The 20,538-nt window shown below is 39.4% G+C and overlaps 1 protein-coding gene across 1 annotated transcript; it reads right to left on the bottom strand.

The window, feature by feature from the left end:
- Positions 1-16,876: 16,876 nt before the first annotated feature.
- nkx2.1 (NK2 homeobox 1) lies at positions 16,877-18,795 on the bottom strand. The gene is made up of 2 exons (XM_069721107.1): positions 18,303-18,795; positions 16,877-17,619 (listed from the first exon to the last, which is right to left on the bottom strand). The coding sequence occupies exons 1-2, from the start codon at positions 18,667-18,669 to the stop codon at positions 16,931-16,933; spliced, it is 1,056 nt and encodes a 351-aa protein (XP_069577208.1). The 5' UTR covers positions 18,670-18,795; the 3' UTR covers positions 16,877-16,930.
- Between the last annotated feature and the right edge of the window lie 1,743 nt (positions 18,796-20,538).

Below are 20,538 nucleotides of genomic sequence, written 5' to 3'. Positions count from 1 at the left end.
AACTGATTATGTAGGTTGTGTGTAAAATATTTATCTGCAAAGCCTGCAATCGGGCCCAACCTACGGAACAAATTACCAACAGTTCAAAGACATGCCTTGTATTTGACATTTACTTTTAAAAGCAAGCTATAATTCCTTTTTCATTTTTGTGTATTCATTTTCAGATTTATATCTTGATTATCACTGAATATGCTTATGTGATCAGACTTACTTTTTTATAATGCTTAAACATATGGAAAGCACTTTGAAACCGCCCTGCGCATTAATTCTACCGGATAAATAAATGTGCATTACGTTGCAGTAGAGAAGTAAAAGGAATGTACAATGTTTCCGGTAATGTTTATTATTAGGAGACGCTTTGGTAGAAAAAAAAATTGTTCTCATGAGAAGTTAAAAAAACCCAACAACAACAACAACAGTGTTACTGGTGCACAAATACACACGGTTCTTACTATATGGCATTTAGTAACTGGTGAAATGCGAGATGAATGACCCTTGAAGAAGAAAATTGTTCTGTCGCTGTTCAAGTGAGCAGAATTACACATGAATCAACTGCATAATAGAACTGGTATATTCACTGTTGTTCAGGGTTCTCACTCTGATTTATATCTGCAGTTAAGTAAGAAACAATCAGAAATGGCTCCCCGTTGGCTGGCCTGACTCAAATGTGAGACGTGTAGCTGCATTTAACTGTATTCTCCATCACTTACTTTTGTAACAGGAGAAAGAATGGTCACTCAATTGTCCCTCTGACCACGGTGAGCTGTGCAGCAGGGCATTGGGATGGGAACCTGGCTACAATGGCGTATTTTTCTGAGTTGAGTGACTGTGGGAAAATCTCCTTCCTCTATTCAGACATTTTTTCCTTCTTTTCATATAATGAGGAGAGAGACTGATGAAGGCAACAACAGGAAAAGAACAATTACAGGCAAAGAGAAGGCACAACCACTCAGAACTCAATAATGCTCTTTAGAAGGGTTAATCATTTTAGGAAGGGGTCTGAAGACCAGCCTTTTTAGTTTAATTCATCTCTGGGGTGATATTTTCCCCCCCAAAACAGGAAGGGAACTGTAACACTTGACATGGTTTGACATGCTGAGCCATTGCTGAATGTTCCCACACAGCAAGGAGCTCAGAAATTAAAAAACTGCTCATTTAATTTGGCTGGCTGCAGACCCAAGAATTGGGATTTTCTTTCTTTTTAACTAACAAGAGTTGTGATTCATATAAGCCGCCGTCCCCCCCCCCCAAAAAAAAAGTTTTCAAAGAAGCATTTATATCATTAACTACCAGTTGAGATGTCATTAAAACTGTCCCTTAAAAGTAAAATTTACACTCAAAATTTTACACAAATAAAGAAGGCGGGTACTTTAGGTAGTTTAATTTATACCAATGCATCATATTTTGTTATTAGCTGTGAAATAACTAGGGAAATAAGTGAAGTAGCACAAAATGACAATACTTGTACAATACTTCTAAGACTGAGTGCACCTCAAAACATTGCAAAAAGTAACTTTCAAACTAAAAAAAAAAAAAAGGGGAAAAAAAAGATTTTTAATGTTTTGTCTTTTTGTTTTCTCAAAGTTATGAAATCATAACGGCAAAGGAACAGCTGCAAATTAAAAATAAGTTTTCCATGTGACTTTACTTCTAAACTTGTACACACAAAAAGCGAGCAGAGATTTGTAAGTGCTTATTAATTTCTTTATCAACAATTTTAACTTGTGCAAACAGTTGATGAATAATAGCACACTATAACATAGTTGTAATCATATCAAAATACATATAATTACACACAAACACATGTTAAATAATCACATACAAAAATGCATTTGCAACCACAAACATAAAGCATAGGAAAATAGTGGTTTTATAGTTTCCAATATTTAACCACGAGTTTTTTTTTTTTTTTTAAACTAGATTCAGAAAAACGCAAGTAGACAATAAACCATTTCTTAGTGTTTACTGCCTTAGGCTAAAATCGTTACTAAGGTTCATTAGTGGTCCTCTGTGCAACTTAACGACATTTTTTGTATTCTTTATTATTATTATTCCTGTCTTGCCAGGGAGAGAGACTTTGTTTCATACAGGAAACAAGGTGGTGCTGGTGGTGCTGGTGGTGGAGGGAAGCGAGTGAAGAGGGATTGTTGCTGCCTCTTGCCTCAGTCACATCAGCCACCTGCAGGAAAGTAAAAAAAAAAAAGGTCTGGTTTTGAGCCCGTCTGCTCCTCGGTGGCAGATGATGTTGACAGAGCATGAGACAGAGTAAAGGCCAGTCAGGAGGTTCAGGAGAAAGAAGGCAGCACAATGCAGAGAGCCAAGTGGATGGCAGTGGGAAGGTTTTGTCTCGTTTTACTGTGAGAGGAATAATTAAATGTATTCCTTTCTTGTGGGTTTGGGAGTGAGCTTCCCTTGGTTTAAAATACTTGTCATTAAGATATCACAGTGGAAGAAATTGTAAAATGTGCTGAAATGTTTGTTTATTTGTTTTGTTGCCGCTTTAACATGAGTCCGGCCTTGCTATTGAATGTGAGAGACTACTTTGCACCGCGGTACTTTGAGTTAAAAGCTAATGCTAATATCAGCATGTCAACACTCTACTAACAATGACGGGTGCAAATATATTAATCTTTAGAAGGCTTAACATTAGCATATTAAAGCTTGGACTGTTGCAAATGTTTTTAGTTTTGCAAGAATTGGGCAATAAACCAACATGTTAGACAAATAAAAAGTTAAATGCTTACTAAAGTTGTAACAGTTCATCCTGAGGGAGGTCATGACTTCATGACCTAATTTTTATTTGCAGCATTTCAGTCAAAATCATAAATGGTCACGGGAGGTGCCAACTCCATAACCCCAGTGAGACACTGAACCATCTCACCTTGTTGCCAAGGCTTTTTACTCTGTAGTTTCTTACTTTGGTGTATTAGCGTTGTATACATGGTGTTATAATAGATGTATTTCAAAATGACAACAAAAAAGCCAATCATAGAGGGTCCTGCAGTAAAGTCAGAAATCTCCAAAGTTCACTCTTGTCCAAAATATTTGATCTTTGTTTTCATGCTAACGTTGGCTACTTATCAGTAAACACTGCTGAGGTCACTCAGAAGGCTGTTAGTTTGGTTACTAAACTCAGGGAGGTATTGGCGAACTGAAAGTTCGACCCACTGCTGCTAAATAAAAAAGCGAAGGGGTTCAGCAAAGTTATCACAAATTCATTGAGGGATATCCATTGATGTCAATGTCATGGTGGCACTACTGTGAAAGTCGGGGGAGCAAAAGTAAATAGAATTCCTTTTCGAGACCATCAAAATCTGTGCACATTTTTTTTTTTTTTTTTCCAACCATCCGGGAAATGGTTGAGATCAAAAGATGTTGCAATGCCACTAGTGTGCCTTGACAGAACACAGACCAAAGAGGACAAAAAAAAAATGTATTCAGTGATTTTACTGCTCATTTTACACAGCGGCAAACCCAGCTCTACCAAACTCTCAATGAGTTAATGTGATGGGGAAAATACCACTCTCCTGTGTAATGCAGTCTCCACTGAAAGTTAGGCACAAGGGTAGGCAGGCAGGTTATTGCTTTAAGCCACTTGTGACTGTGAAGAGCATTAATGATATGGACAAAGTGCTAAGGATCCTCATAAAGTTATTAGCTGGCTTTTACCGCCGCACACCGCTGCTCCTGCTACATTTCCAATCAGTGAGAGGAAGATGCAAGTGTGCCAGCGCTCTAGCCTTTCCATGTGCATTCGCTTAATCAGCTTAATCAGCTTGATACAGGTTCCTTCGCACGTATGGGGCAACTCAAGAGGTCTCGTGGTTGACCTATGTTCAGATGGGTTTCCATTATATATGCCTTTGGTTGTCTGTAAAATATATGTTTTTGAGTCATCTCGTATCCGACAAGACCACGTAACACATCAAACAACTGGCAAAAAATAATGCAGCAAAATTTAAAGCAGCAGTTGTGAAAGAAAACACTCCCACCATCAGGTCCAATTAGCTGTTCTGTAGCAAACAAAAACATTTTATTTATACATCTAACTGTTCAATTGTGATTTCTATAAATTTGAACTCCAGCCATACAATTGTACGTTTCTAAACTTTTTCTCCACTTAGTTACAGCTGTAAACGTAGTGGCCTTTTATAATAGACATTTAGATTGAATCTGCTATAATTTATAATTTTACAGAAACAATGGATCAAATATTGTAAGTATGTGAAAGGCGTAACTTGTGGTGATGATCAGCTTATTACATTCCACAATTTTACCTCTTTGGTTCACTCTCCCATTAGAGTGGTTTCAAGCAGCAGCTGGCAGCGGTTTTCAGGGAAAAGCCTTGTATTCTCCCTGCTCACCACTAGGTGGCAGACAGACAAAGTTAGCGACTAGCTAGTAAACAGAAGCGGCTTTTCAACTGCTTGGGAAGGTTCAACTCAACTCCTCTTTTTTGGTTTTCCATCGGGCAACCTCCTGGTACATGTTTTGGTATCTCTTCTGTCAGGGTTTCAAGTGAGCTCAGCTTTCTATTTTGTATTTACCGTAGTACTCGATTATTGGCAGCCTGTCGAAGCATACCATGGTCAATTTAGGGATTACAAATGTTCCTCTGTTTTTTCCTTGCTACGTCACTGTGACAACTAGATACACTGAGCTGCTACTATCTGCAGTGAAAAATGAAATTCTGAAAAGTACGTGATACCAAAACCACGTTCCTGGAAAGAGGCAACGTGGAGCATTTAGCAGCTTAAGAAGCGGAGGAGGGTGGTGGAGACCAAAACAGAGCAAAATTAAGTTTTGGACTTACATTAATTAGGTAGCCAGAAATACAACTCTAAATTAATTGAAAAATAAATTCTATCTGTTGAATGCTGAAATGAACATTTGCTAATAAGTTTGACATTAACTTAAAAGGTGACTATATATTGCTGTTTTCATATTTGGTTCCTGCTGCTCCCAAAAAAGCAGTTAACACAAGATTTAGATTTTTTTTTTTAAAGACGTATAGGTTGTAATCGTAGGAATAAACTATTGATGTCATTAACCCACCCCCAATTTTTTTTTCTTTTTTCCAGAAATATTATATAGGACCTGGCTTCTTTGTTGTTAGTTTGATTCAGCTCCGACTACAGCTGTAATTAAATGAAGTGGTGTAAAAGTAAAGTTGCACAAATACAAGTAAAAATTTTAATCAGTATTGTACTGAAGTAAATGTACTTGGTTACATCCCACCACCGGTCCGCTCTCACCTTTTTAGGTAAAAAAAAATAACCAAGTTACCAGAGACAACTTACTCCTTCAACATTGTCCTCCATGCAGCTGAGACTGTAACCAGCAGAGCCCAAATGGCTGAAGTGAAGTGCAGTGAGTCAGAGTGCTCCAATCACTCAGCAGTCTTTCCCTGAGTGGCTGTATGTTGATAGTTCCCTTGTTATTACATCCTCAGTCAGAACTATGGAGACCCATCTGAATCGTGGCTGTCTGCCAGCTCCATATACGGAGCGAGGCATATGAGATTTTTGGAATGGATAATGATAAACAAATGATAAGTGAAAGTGATGTTGTCGTCCGTGATGAAAGAGTGGCAGTAGTAGTAGTGTTAGTTTAAACACGGAAAGTATCCGCTTCAAAGCATTTGGCAGAAGTATTAAAATATTTTTGCTAAACAATACCAGAATGTAAAACTGCTCCCTCCCATTATAATGTACTGACAGCATCAAAAGGAAAAGTATTCATTATTCAGCAGAATAACTCCTATCAGATTGGTATAATTTTTCTGGCCAACATTTGAATGTTTTAGCTGATTGAGGTGGACCTAATTTAAATGATTTTAGATCTTGCTGGATAGTTGAATGTTAAAATTTTCCATATTTTATTATTTGATAATTTATTATTACTTTAACTGCCCAGTTTATAGGTAATAAATTGTTTATAATATAATGTAAATATAAAGACAAGAGCAAGTCTCTATAGATGCTTATCAGAAAGAGTAAAGTTCTTTACAAACACAACAATAAAAACTACACAAACTTAAAACTCTATCAATGTGTCCTATAAACTATTTATTAAATATATAAGCGCCAAACATACAGGTTATACCGGAATTTTTGCTTCTGAAATGTAGTGAGATAGAAATATAAAGTAAAAGTAAACAACTTAAAAATGGCATATGGGCTTCTTATCTCTCCTTTGTACTTGTTATGGGGATAAATCCTGCTGAATCTTTAAACTGCTGCGTAACAAATAACACTAATGTAAAATTTGACATAAAGATTGTGAATATTTAAATCTTCACTTCGTTCCCAGACAATCCACCAAACCTCAGTCTGTAAATCCGTCTCTCGGTGGCCCTACGAATACATCTTGCCATGTTACTCCCCATTTCATGACACGGTCCCTGCCCCCACCTTCAGCTGACTGCACCTGTCACCTGGGGGCCTCTGCCTACATTCAGGATCAATTTACATAACCTCATTTAGCAGTTCACAAATCAGAGCCATTAAGAGCTACTAAAAGGAACCAAGGGTTCTAATTTAGCTTGCCTTTCACAGTGGGAAAATTGTTCGGTTGAGGCCGACAAATAAAGATTCAGGTCTTGGCTTTGATTGTTGATTGTGATGGTAAATGTACAGATGATTAGAACAGATTTTCCCCCTGTATTGATTTCCTGCCAAAACACAGCAGGCACTGGTCCTCCTCTGGGAAAACCACAGGAAGAAGGTGAGCGCGTTGCAGACATTGATATGTACATGTATTAAGGTTTTTAAGTATAAAGTGTTTAATAGAGTCATAAAACTGCAGTGTTTTTCTGCATGGCCGGAGGTGCTTTTAAATGTATTACCATATATTATATAGATAAGAAAAAAAAAGATGTTATGAATTGAAACACCAGATAGATTCCTGAACAAAAAACTGACAAGTAATCAATGCTAAATTGAATATAACAGTTTATTTACAGTAACTTAACCCTGTAATTTTTTATTTCTCTATGCACATTTAGACGTTATACCTCAAACGACAAGCCGCACAATAATTTGAAGACTTGCTCAAGACTCAAATGCCTTTATTTACATCTGTGTGGCGGTGTGACAGGAGCAAAACCAATTCAGAGGCGTGAAAAGCTGCAGTCAAGAGCTGAAAAATTATTTTCAATCTGCATTCAATTTGGCAAAGATGGGGCTCATAGAATAAAGAGGCTGATTCAGATTCCCACTTGTTCGCCACTAAACTTGGTTGTACCGCATTGTGAACGTGTGCTTTTTTTAGGGGGCATTTTTTTTTGGGGGGGGGGGGAGGGAGGGTGGAAATCATGTTTAATTAATCAACAAATCAGCACTCTTCTCGCCAACATTCCCGGCCCATATGTTTGCACTTCAGGCTGTAGGGTAAGGAGGAGGCTCTGCGTGAGATGCATCCAGCCGCCTACAGATTTTGTCTACTGCTGTTGCAAAATGTGATTGCATAACATCAGCCATCGGCAGGCAGATAAGAGCTGCAACAACAGTGGGCCCATAGAGTTGGCAAGGTTTAGACCATGTGTGCTGAAAAGACCCAGACGCATGCATTGACTGTATAAAAGCTTTAGGGGTCAAGTCACACAAAAATGAAAATGTTTATGAGGTGTGATTCAGTGAAGTGGCTGTGTCCAGCTTTGGTCCAGCTCGTTTTTAGTCGTTTCACTTGAGGATAATTTATTACAAGTGTGCAGAGCAGGTCGATGTGGGGGTTGGGATTTAACAGAATGGTGCTTGAAAATGCTATAGCAACCAACAAGAGGTTGTGGGCCTTTGGTAAAAGCAACTCGGATTGTGTAAAAAGGAGATAAGATAGCATACTGATCGGGAGGGTGAAACATGGTGTTTTAGCATAACACTCAGTTAAACAACAGAGTTCAGGCTGCTTCTTTTTTTTTTCAGTTACAAGTAGGCAGAAAGTAAACTAAATGAGTGGAAATATGTTGCAAAAATGTCTTTTTGATTCTAGTTTTTGAGTTAAAATGAACTCCAGTGTGACTTTCAGACAATTTTAACTCAGTTTATCAGATGGACAGTTTGATTTAATCTCAGTTTTTTTTTTCTTCTTCTTTTTCTTCTTCTAAAATAAAAAGAAGTCCCAGCCTGAGTGAGATTAAATCCTTAAAAAAAGGACTTGGACGCCAGCCAGTGTCTTGTCCATCACTCCTTAAAAAAAAATAAAAAAGGAAAAGGGGGAGACAACTGTTGTTGCTGTGTAGTCTAGACGAATTACTTTTAATGAACATGTAATTAATGGAAATAGACTGAACGGTTTCAAGGCAAACAACGATTCTAATTGATTTGCATTTTCCTTTTTTTGGGGGTCCCTCCGATTCCCTTTGTCAGCCGTCTCTATTGATTACCCTCCGTGTGTATCGCTCCGCATGTGTTTTCCTTCATTAAGAGATAACGGGTTCCTGATTACTCCCATCCCCGGGTTTAATGTTGCTTAATGTCTACTTTGTTCCCGTGTCATGTCGGAGGGCAGAGAGAATAACGAGAGAGTGGGTGGGCCGTGATTGGCCCGCAGTAAGGCAATAGTGTGTTTAGGACGCCGGCTGCAAAGGGATCAGTGGAGAGGTTAGAAAAGCAGAACCTTTTGGGCTTGGCTGAAGCGCAGCATGTGGCCGCCGAGTCCGATTCAGCCTCACTTACACCGCTGTTTTTCTGTTAAACTGCCATTTTACTATCAACACCTGACACCGCTATATTGAGCCGCCTGTCAGCCTGACATCCCCGAGATGTGCTTTGGAGGCTTTCTGACCGAGTGTTTAACATAAATGTGCCTCCATCGTCGGGGATTAGGATATAAGCCCCTATTCTGTCGATTTCCGTTCATTTAGCCTGTAAATTGACCAAGTAAGAAATCACATAGGCTACATCCTACTGAGCAATTCAGCCACCGGAATAACATACAGTGACAATTGGCCCAAAAGGAGAACTACCGCGTTATGTGAACAGAATTGCATGTTAGCTAATTGTTAATTTAAGCGGCTCGCAGTGGCTAATTATGTCGGCACAGCCAAGCCATTAGCATGATGGACCAGCCACCTGCCTGAAGGCGCTGCCAGGGCAAACTATATAATTACTGAACAGCAGTGGGGCAATTTTTGACTGTCGCCCCTTTTGTGTCACATGAATTCCTCCTAATGACATATTTCATTAGGGGGGGTAAATATCACCCCTCCTCCTGGCTGCCCGAACAAAACATGCACGTCTCAACAGGTCCTAATATACAGGACCTATTTACATCCACCTTCACCCCGTGTTTTTTTATTAACCTGTAGTTATGTGCGTCGTTACTGTGAGTTAAATGGAGAGTCGTGCCTTTTCACAGCTCGGCACAGGCTGTGCTCCGGTTCCAATGGACCAGTGCTTTTTCTTAAAGTGATTGCAGCGTGAACTCATTAAGCTGTCAAATGTTCCAGCTTTGGGATCTTGATTGCTTATTGTGTAGCAACATTCAAGGAATTTTTTTTTTTCCTCCCTATTCTGCAGAGACTACCCCACTTATCACTGTGACTGGAGAATGGCCTGACTATGGTGGACTACAAGATTTGGAAGGGTTTTCTAAAGTTTCCCCACGTTGCATGTGTCAAGTTTAATTTATTTATTTCAGCAAAGACTCAAAAACAAGAGCAACTATTCTACCATGTCGTTTTCAGCTTGCACATTTAGCTACGCAAACGTGGCAAACCAGCCACCACACTATAGAGTATCTGTAGTAGTTTTATATGCACACATGTGATTGGTAAAAATGTAAAAGTTCTAGCCACAAAATCTGCTTAAAGTAGAAAATTTATACTCAGATCAGTATAGTTCTGTTGTGTAGGCCATTATTATTATTTATTTATTTGGATAGCAATGTATTAATTGGTAAGAGTGGTCAAGACACATAGGGTATCATTTGAACTACAATTAGAGGAACTTTACTTACTTTATTAAGCAGCTATAGATATTCAGCTATTTCCTGTAGAAATGCACTGGAGTAAAATTATAAAGTCAAGCACGACTTTAAAATTTGTACTTGAGTAGCCTATTACTACCCGAGTAAATGCGCTGAGTTGCTTTCCACCACTGCTCTTATATTCTGCCAGGAATGATAAACATAGGCTACTTTTTCTGGGTTAATTCCTCTCAGAATATCGCTATATATTTAAAAAGTGCTCTCGTGTTTATGGCATAGAAATCCATTTAAATTCCCTTTAGGTCTTACCATTTGAAAGGGATAGCCTTGGACTATTCAGACCTTCATTAAATGGAGAAGTTATTGCTGCATGGTCTATAGAGCGAGCAGCGGCACCCGGGTCGGTCTGGAGGGTCTGGTGTTAACGGGGTTAGTGATGGCTCGTTGGTTTCTAAAGGACTCCTGCTGGTACTGTACACAGACATGACAACTCCGCTTTAGTTGGGTCTCCTTTAATTGGCATGTTTAACGGGAGCCCGCGCGCGCGCGCGCGCACACACACACACACACACACACACACACACACACACACACACACACACACACACACACACACACACACACATATAGGAAGAGGGACACGTGCACATTAAGGCGTGCGTGCGCGCATAAATGCTCACGTGTTCTTGAATTTCTGTCCTGACGAGGACCTTCAACACAGCACCGTATTCAGGTTTTAGCCCAAGATTTGTAGGCTCAACTAGCCTATTTCTAATCAAGATTTTTATAGAAATCTTAACTAACCTTTGAATACGTGTACGAGTTTGCGGAGACAGGAAACAAATAAATGTTTGTGTTGGATGAACACCAAAGACACGACACTTTTGAAAGTTTGGAGAATTTGAAAGAACTGCCAATAAAACTAGCGTGTAACATGTCATGAGACTGGGATTGATAAGTGTTTGTAGAATTAAAAACAAATAAATGAGGTTGTTTTTTGGAGGTAATGACAAGTTTACACCCCGAGGTAGCCTTGCAGTGTTTACAGGATGCAATTATGAAATAAACTCATGGTGGGACTGGTGGGAAAATCTGAAAAACACAAACCCCAACTTTCGAAAGTTGGAAAAAAAATGTGAATAGATTTCATATTTGGATTAAACTAAAACTTAACATCTTTTTTGTAGGTGTATTATTTCGATTTGTTTTCCTTTTTTAAAGAGTTAAGTGGATGAATTAGTTTAAAAAAAAAATCTTAAATACCTTAATCTGAAACCTAACCTGGGTCTTGTAAAGACAAAAATAAGACAACGCTGAACTGAAAGAGGGCGATATACATTATACGCACATGCATTAGCTTACTGGACACAGCTAGGAAAGTCCTTCATTAGTTTGGATGTGGAGAGCTTAGAAACTGACTGAAAAGTTTTGAGCATGACTGCCATGCGCAGCCTCGCCTATTTATTTTTGCGCATAAATAATGTTTGATTTGATGCATCACGCTTACAATTTGCCATATTATGAACAACATGTTACTCTGTAAATGTAACAGACTTCTCTTTCACTTTGAGTAATTATGTCATTGATGATGTTAAAGCCAAACAAATAAACTTGTCTACTGTAACACGATTAATTTGTGGGTGTGTGCTGGTGTTTGGACCTTGCATGGATAAGGGTGGTGGGTGTGAAGGTTAGCACTCCTTTGCAGGTCTATATCTTTACATAACTCCTCATCATGCGGTGATTGCTATTCTATGGCCACCTTTAAGCGATTCAGTCACGCTTAGAGGGATTTAAATCCCTCTCTGCCCCATCTACGTGCTGTTCCACACACTGCTGAAGCTATAAAGACATTTTAATGTCTGTTTCACTGTAAATTTAACTTCTATGCAGATGATACTCTGTTTATAAAACCTATTATCTTAATGAACAAATTCATTGTATGTAGAGCAAGATGAAACAAGGTCTAGAAGGTTTGTTCAAATAATTAGAAAACACATCTCTTTCTTTTAAAACAGGAGTAGACGAGCAGGTCACTAAATACGGTTCTTCCAAACAATTGTTTGTGATTTTAAATGTTTGGGTTGACTCAAAAACTAGCATCAAATAGAGGTACGTGCTGGGCAACATTGTTAGAAGCAGGTGTGCTACCTATATGCCCAACTAAATCTTCCAATTTAATACCAAATGAAAGTACCAGTCAATAATGGAAAACAAATATTTAGAAAAATCCGTTTCTTATGCAAAATTTTTCTTCTATTTACGTTTATAACAATCCTGCACACTCCACTGTCAATTGCTTTTACTAACATCATTCAAAATATTTATGTCTGTCTTGGAAACTTACTCATTTGTCTTCCTCTTATTTTGAGTTTAGTATTTTCTGCAGTTTAGAAGTTTGGTTTTTTTTTCTTCTGCAATCTGAGGTGATCCTGCAGCACAGGTCACAAATACATAATCAGTTATTCATTAATAAGTTCAATAGACCTTTTCTGGGTCATTGTGGTCCCTGAAGGCACTGTATATATTCATTTAAATAGTAATACAATTTCAGGAGATTTTCTTCCTTTATATCTTACAGTTGCAACAGTAGGGCTCAGTGATAACATCCAGTCTAAAGGTATCAAAGTTAAACCTCTGAAAGTCTGTCCTCCTGTTGTGTCCTCGAGTCAGACTTTGAACCCCTGCTCTCCACTATAAAGACCTTCATGTCAAAAATCACAAGCACATCTATTTGCAAGTTCTCTGGCATTTTAGACTGAGTATGAAGTCCATTCAGTATTCAATTGAAAAATCGTGTGATTTGTGCCGGGGTTTTTCTTCCGCCCATACAGCATTATTAAAAAGAGGAGAAATTGCAGTGAGTCCCAGAGAAATTTTCTTCAAAAGAAACAAAGACAAATGAACACAGAAGATGTATAAAATGCACTCTGTTCATCAGAGGGAGGGAGAGAGAAAAGACTCCACTCAGCGAGCTCTGAATGCTGCATTTCATGCCTGCAACAATTATGCTGAAAGGTCAAGTATTACAGCATCTTGTGCTCCGCTTTGCATGCAAAGTATTTCAGTTCACAAATGACCCTCGTTTGTGCTCTTTGCACAATAGCTTGAAGAACCAGATAAACGCAGGACAATTAAAGATTTTTGCTGCTGGCTCACAATAACATTTACCAAAGGGGGTGATTGCAGTTTCTGTGTAATTGTCCTATTTGTAATGCACATGAATGCTCAGGCCTGCTGCAATGAAATGTTTAGGAACTTAAGAAAGAAGGACGAGAGGAGCTGTGTTTTAAAAGAAGAAAGTGCATCCAGCTATTTTTTTTATTTTTTTTTTATTAAAATCTACAAAGGGCTATTATGAAATGAAAACACATCTCATACTTTAGTGATGCTTGTCTTTGTGCTATTTTATTTCAGCACCGTGGACAGCACCCAAGTCAGCCCCTTGCATGTTTATCAGAAAAAAACTTTAGAAAGACACACAAAAACATGTTTTTTGAAAATTATCAGAGGCTGCTCTGAAAGTAGTTTTTTTTTTAAAGGGTTTGTTCTATTTATATTAGTTGTTTTTACATGCTAACAAGCCATATTGCAGCATTAATATTGCGCATGTCCTTTCACATCCTCACATATTCATCAGATGTATGTAAGAATTCACACACAAATTAACAAAATCAACAAATGTGTTATGTTAATTGGTTGCAGATCTGTTTTTCAATGTGCACTTTGTATTTTCAGCATTTAGTATCTGATTGGATAATGCTCATATTCCCTGTTTCAAATATAGGCTTATGATTACAGTCTTAGTCATTCTCACAAGTTGAGGTTTGAGATCTGTGGGGCTTTTGTTTTGCATCAACCCATTAATGCTGCAACAAGAGTCTGGATACAAATTCCCCTGCAAAAATATTTAAGTGATTCAAAAAGAGATCTATATCTTAAGAGGCCCATTTAGCTTCCTCAACTGCGATTTCAATATTTACTCCACAATTTTTACTAAAACAATAAACGTGCACAGGAAACTAACCAATTTATCATTTGTGAGAAAAAATAATGCAAATTGAAAACGACTGACACGCAGCCTCAATTTTAATTTTGAAAACCTCTCAAACTTTAAAGTCAATTCTACCTACATACTCCTGATACACAGAATTCCTGGGTGCTTAACAGGCGAATAAAATTCACCAGCTCGTCACTAACTCAAATATGATTACCTTGAGATTACAGACTAATTGCTTGGGGTTCATGGAGACAGCCCACCATAAAGCCAAGAGGACTTGGGGAGTTGCACTGTGGGTTTCTACAAAAGAGAGCGATGAGAGCACACACGCTTCCAACAAGTCATTTTCAACAGCTACAAGCTCCACACAAAGACCACACACCATGCCAAAGACATGTTAATGTAATCCCAAAGTTCTCACTTCTCTCCCGAACAAAACCTGCCCTGCAAAACACCTAAATAGAAGATAGTTTCTGCTGGTACGATTTCACTTAAAAGTTCCCAAAAGGGCTCTTTTTTTTTTTTTTTTTTTAGGGGCTGCCTGGGGATTAAACTGATACATTCAAGTTAGAAAAGAGGCGAATGTAAATTTTGTTTCGTAATTCTATGAAAATCACATCCTTAATTATATTTGTTAAATAAAGTTAATTGTCAAATATTATTAATTGTAGAAAAGTCTGTTTACATTCTTTGAGCCAAAACGTACTGCCGTACTCTGCAGGGTTCTGATAGGTTCGTATTAAAAAAGGGGAACATTTAAAGGCTTTTAGACAGATAAATATGACTTCTGGTGCAATCACACATGATACAGCATGTTAATTGTAGCTTAAAATTCATACTGCTGGATACTGTAAACACCAGGAAACAGAAGAGAAGATAATAAAAGAATCCCTTCTATCAACCGCAGTGATGCCATATTAAAGACATCATGTGCATTGTAGGGTAACAGGTGCGGAATAGGCCTGCAGAGTTAATGTAGCTGCATGTGAGTGATAATGTTTTTCAATCACATACAACAAACGTAAGCAGCTTTGTAACTTCCTTTTTGGGAAAGTTGATTAGCTAGACTTTAGGTTGGCGGATTAAGGAGCTGATTTTAGTCCTCAATTAAAACTACAGAAGCCACAAAATCATGCAATGGAAAGCCCACAGTGCCTGTCAATGGAGAGTAAATTTACTAAACTGGGCCATGCACAGAGATGGTCATTCATCTCAAGACAAAAGCATCCATTTCCAGGGGATTTTTATTTTTTAAAAATATTTAGCCTATATAGTCTACTTCAAATCTTCACCTAAAGCATGCAAATATTTATTATTTTAGAAATGAAAAGGCAGCTGAAGCTGAAACCAAAAAGGCTGAAGGATAAAAAAAAAAAAAAAAAAAAAAAAGGAAATGCCTTTATGCCACAATATTTTTCAGTCACGCGGGATAGTATCTTATCCAAACTGAAGGTATTTTAAATTACAGCTAAATGACATGCGACAGCACTGAATCGAAAACAACTTATTTCTGCCGTAAACGAAAATCACCTATCGTTACATGCGTCGCTTGGCAACCACATTGTTTACTGTTTAAGACCTACAAGTCTATTAGGCGGCGGGAGAATAGTCTCTACTGGTTATTATAGTCTCTATTTACCTCACCAACACCTAAAGAAAAATCAATTACTATAATTATATAATTACTGGTTTTATTCGGCCTACCAAGAGCCGACAGTCTAATTTAAAAAGAAATGTTTGTGGAGACAGATTTGTGACTGACGCCTGATTTATATTAAAAAAAAAAAAAATCATCAAATAAAAAAACATTTGCCGTTTCCTTTTCAATTCCAGATTGATTATTGATGAAGCAGCTGATCGCCCCGCGCCGACACTTCGCCTCGCCTGGTCATTTGAGAAGAATCGCCCCAACCGCGCTGTTTGGTCAGGGATTTCATTGATAAGCTGCCCCTTTGAGCAGCGTTCGTGTTTGATGTTGGGAGCTGCGAGAGAGACCTCACCTTTCTGACTCACGCGGAGAGAAAACACGCATACAGAAAGAGAAAAGAAAGAGCACATAAAGGCTCGGTTTACTCTGCAGGGCATGCTTGTGTGAGCTGCAGTCTTGAGACGATAAGCCTTGGGCGGTATGCGATTTGTCAGAAAATAAAATAAAACTGGCCCCGTTATTGTCAGAATAGAAGTTGAGTGTTGATTTAGTATTTAGTTTTGTCACTTTGACAAATCTAAGACAACTTTGAGTGCAGTTGGTCCTTCAGATGACTTTTTTTTGTTGTTTTTTTTGTTACATAATAATAGTAAAAATAATAATAAGTTTAGGACTATATTTTTTTTTAAAGGAAATATTTTCGCCATTTAAAACCGGAAGTATTGACATTTTTCACAAAAAAAAAAAAGTTTAACTGTCTTGTTTCCATAATTTATTAATAGGACTGTTTTGTAGTAAGTCAAATATCTATATAAGTTACAAAGAAATAAAACGTACAAATACCAATGAAACGACAACAAACCGGCAATAGCGTCAAAAACTTTGTACAACAAATCGCTAAAATTCAAACCTCTTACAGAAATATACAAGCTAGATCTACGGCTTACATTACATTCTATTATAAATCAGAGTCGTCACGTGTGTTTGTGGAGTGGAGTGGAATTTCACAGCACCCGTCATACAGCAGTCCTGCAGTCTATTTGCGTCAGTTTTCCCCAACTAGCGGTCTATTTGACTGCTGATTCTTCTGTTTTGTTTTTTTTCTCAATATAATTTACATAAATAAATCCCAAGACTTTCACATCCGCAGTTTCTGGACACGTGTTTCTTCCACAGGAGTCACAGTTCCTTTCAAAAAAGCTAAAATTGAAGAAGAGCTGCATCGATTTCTTGTTCAAAATGCGCACATTTACAGTGGAAACTTCTCGAGTCTTGACAGAAAATGTCTTCTTTTTTCTCTCTCTCTCTCTCTCTTTAAATAGAAGAAGATTTTAAATCATAGCCGGCGCCTCTTGTCACCACGTCCTGCCGTATAACAGGGCTGAACACTGCAAGGCCGAGCCGTACTCTGCGCCGGGGGAGTTGAGGTGGGAGAGGCCGGCCACTTGGCTCTGCAGTGAGGGCGGACTGGCGGAGTGCGGCGCCAAGTCTGGAGAGTGACCCGTGCTTCCCACCTGCTGGCTCTGGTGCTGGCCGAGGCCGGACGTGTTGTTGGACATGATCATGACGTTGCCCCCTTGCTGGTGGTGTGTCTGCGCGGAGGATGTGGGCGTGTGGCCGCTGCCTTGGCACGGCTTCCCGTCCTTCACCAGCACCGGCACGGCCACCCTCCGCGGGGACTGCTGCTGCTGCTGCTGCTGCTGCTGCTGGCAGGAGCCGCTCTCCTGCTGCATCTGCTGCTGGGACACTTTGTCTTTCGCTTGCCTCTTCATCTTATACCGGTGATTCTGGAACCAGATTTTCACCTGGGTCGGGGTGAGGTGGATCATACTTGCCAGGTGTTCCCTCTCCGGGGCCGACAGGTATTTCTGCTGCTTGAAGCGTCGCTCCAGCTCGTAGACCTGAGCTTGGGAGAACAGCACTCGCCTCTTTCTCCTCGGGGTGCTGGACAGAGAGCCCATGCCTTTACCCACGTCTGCCAGGGAGCCGAGGCTGCCCATGCTGCCCATGTTCATACCCGACGATGAGCCCATGAAGCGAGAAACTGCGAGAAAAAAAAAAAAATAATAATTTCAGCGAAACACTGATTTGACTTGGAACAACATGCAACAAGTGTCACATGGAGAAAAATGATTCTCTTTGTGTAGAAAAATTCGCGTTAAATTTGGATATCGCTGTGTGTTATTAATCCTGTTAATCCATCTATGACATTAAAACTAATAATTATTTCAATGGCCCAAAAAGTGCAACTCAACATTATCTGCATTTTGGCAAACATCTGAAGCAGGTACCCTTAAATACAAACACACAATACGTGTCGAAGCCCATATTCATAACCTGCATCGACTGAATTTATTAGCACCAGTTCATAATTTACAGCATAGTTATTGGATGAATATGATAAAAGTAAAAAAAAAAAAAGGTTAATAAATTAGATTTATTTGCTCAAAGATTAGAATTAATTCTCCCGTGCTCCTATCGTCAGACTTTCTCCAGATGTTGCACTCCGTAGACGTGGAGATTTTGCGTAATTTCTGCCCCTCTTAATTATAAGAATAAGGAAATCTAATTTGCAGAGAGCCTACTTTGCGCACAAAAGCGCAGAGGAGACAGAAACAAGGCAGCGAGTATACAAACACGGATCACCGAACGTGTCCATAAACCCTGGATTTCAGCACACTGCGATAACTCAGAACTGCAGTCGGAGTACAGGTAGAGAATACTCACTGGTGGAGAAACGCGGGTCTGGGTTGGCTCCGTACCAGCCGGTGGCCGTGGCGCTGCCCCTCATGCCGTCCTGGTAGGACGGAAGGTCGCCCATGTTGCCCAGGTTGCCGTTACAGTAACCCCCCATGGCAGTGTGTGACAGCTGAGAAACACCTGCCGCAGTCATGTGGTAAGCCGCAGACACAGTCCCATTATGGCCCATGTGGTGCTGCTGCATCGCCGCCTGAGAGACCTGCGGTTGCCGGTAAGAAGTGAGAGGTGCCCCCAAGTTGTTATTCTCCATACTTACTTTCTTATAGCTCTCCTCAAGGGGACTCAAGATATCGGAAACAGAAAAAGGAGTCGTATGCTTAGGGCTCATCGACATTGTTCTGGGGCTGGAGAGGGAGAAATTAGAAGGCAAGGCAATCTCTCCTTCTCTCTTTTTTTTTTTTTTTCCTTTTTTTTTTTTTTTTTTTTTTTTTTTTTTTTTTTTTTTTTTTTGGCCAAAGCCCCTCTGGTTCCTGTTGTCTCAACGTCGATCCTGGTAGATGAACACGTAGGAGAGCGCCTCAAGTCCGCCTTAATTGGATTGAGTGGGAGCTCGGTGCTGGCTTTGGTTTGTTTTAGCTGGGTGCCAGGTTTAAGGCTACCATCAGAGGCGGGGCATCGGCAACAATACAAAACAGTTCTAGCCTCCTTTTTTCCGAGCGTAATTTCACATACAAGACATGTGCTCCCCTCCCACTAACAATAACATAAGCGCTGTACATGATCGTAAATGTTCATCCCGGCCGGCTGCAGGCGGTGTCCGAGCGCGCTGCAGCTGCTTGCATTTGGAGTTCGGGACTTGTTGCTGCCGATGATAACCACGCGGCTGCACCTTGGGATTGCAGTGACCACAATACACTTTATTAACTGTAGTGATGTTTACGAGGGCCTCTTGATGAAAGGAGCCCTATATGGACTTGAGAGTTGGAGAACCACTCCGCGGTTGAACTACTGACTTTTAATGGCCATGAGAGGCCTCCAGTGATTGCGGGATTGTTTGTGTTATGCCTTATCGTACTCAGACATGCAAAAGTGCACTTGCGGGGAGGGAAAATGACTGATACTGATAAGTAAATAAATACACATCCGCGTGTTAAGTGGCTGCGTAAATGATTAACCCCCTCGGATTTTTTTTTTCTTCTTTCTTTTCTTTTGATATCGTTGGACGCAAACAGCGTGTTACCTAAATTCAGATGCACACACTCGCCTGAGACCCAGGGAAGAAGAAAAAAAAAAGAAATAGAGTCTGGAGTAGGAGAGGCTCTCATGTGAAGTTAACGGCGTTCAAGTAGCTACCCTCCTGCAGCACAACGCCAGGTAGCCCTCAGTAGCATCTTGCCTTAATGCTCGAGGAGCCATTACAGTTTAACTCAATCATATCTCATTTGTAAAATTTTGACGCAGATGCACGAGAAAAGATTTTGTCCTTTTTCCAAGCAGCTTTTAAAGTCAAGAAATGGTGTTTTTGGTGCCTTTGGTGCCTTTCTCTGCACATTTAACCCATAAGTAGGGATTAAAATAGCCTTATTGTTTTAGGGGGAAAAAAATATGTGAAATGATATTAGATCTATTATTATTATTATTATTATTATTACTATTATTACTGGGTTTTTACTTAAATTATAGCTATTATCACTATTACCAGCGGATTTAGCTTGGTTTAATAATCGTATTTTATTGTACGGTAGTCAATAATTTAGTATAAAGCCATAACCACAGGTCCGTCTTCGACTATTCATGTATCCTGTCTTCTGCTTTACAGCAACAAAAATTACAGTCGTACAACATCATCACATTAAGCAGTGAATTAGCATCGATGTAGTAACTTCGAACTTACACAGTCTGTGGATGTCAGGATCGTGCCGGACAAGACACAAATAATTTGAGATCTAACGTCAGTCCAGCAGCAGCAGCAGCAGCAGCAGCAGATGCCACAGAGGTCTGCGCCTGCAGGTTGAACCGCTTTCACCTTATAGCCTACAGGAATTAAAGAAACACAGCGTCTTCTGGTGGCAGCCCATGCACTCTCAGTCCTCACATTGCCTTTGTGTTTTTTATTTATTTATTTATTTATTTTATTGTAATGTACAACTGTAATTGTTTATTTATTTATTTTGTATTAATTTTTTTTTTTGGGGGGGGGGGGGGTTACTTTTTGCAGCTTTTTCTCGTAGCTATGATGGCGCAAGTCAAGAGCAACAAGGTG

Source organism: Brachyistius frenatus, unplaced genomic scaffold (assembly GCF_029030835.1).
Source record: "Brachyistius frenatus isolate BFR_SWC_R1_liver_20210118 unplaced genomic scaffold, ASM2903083v1 Contig_257, whole genome shotgun sequence".
NCBI lineage: Eukaryota > Metazoa > Chordata > Actinopteri > Embiotocidae > Brachyistius > Brachyistius frenatus.
The sequence above is the reverse complement of the archived record's forward strand: the minus strand, read 5'-3'. Positions and strand labels throughout refer to the sequence as shown.

Excerpts from the sequence above, each read along its gene's own strand:
- nkx2.1 (XM_069721107.1), bottom strand. The coding sequence starts at position 18,669 with ATGTCGATGAGCCCTAAGCATACGACTCCTTTTTCTGTTTCCGATATC. Across the intron at positions 17,620-18,302 it reads AGACCCGCGTTTCTCCACCA|TTTCTCGCTTCATGGGCTCA; the intron begins GTGAGTATTCTC and ends TTTTTCTCGCAG.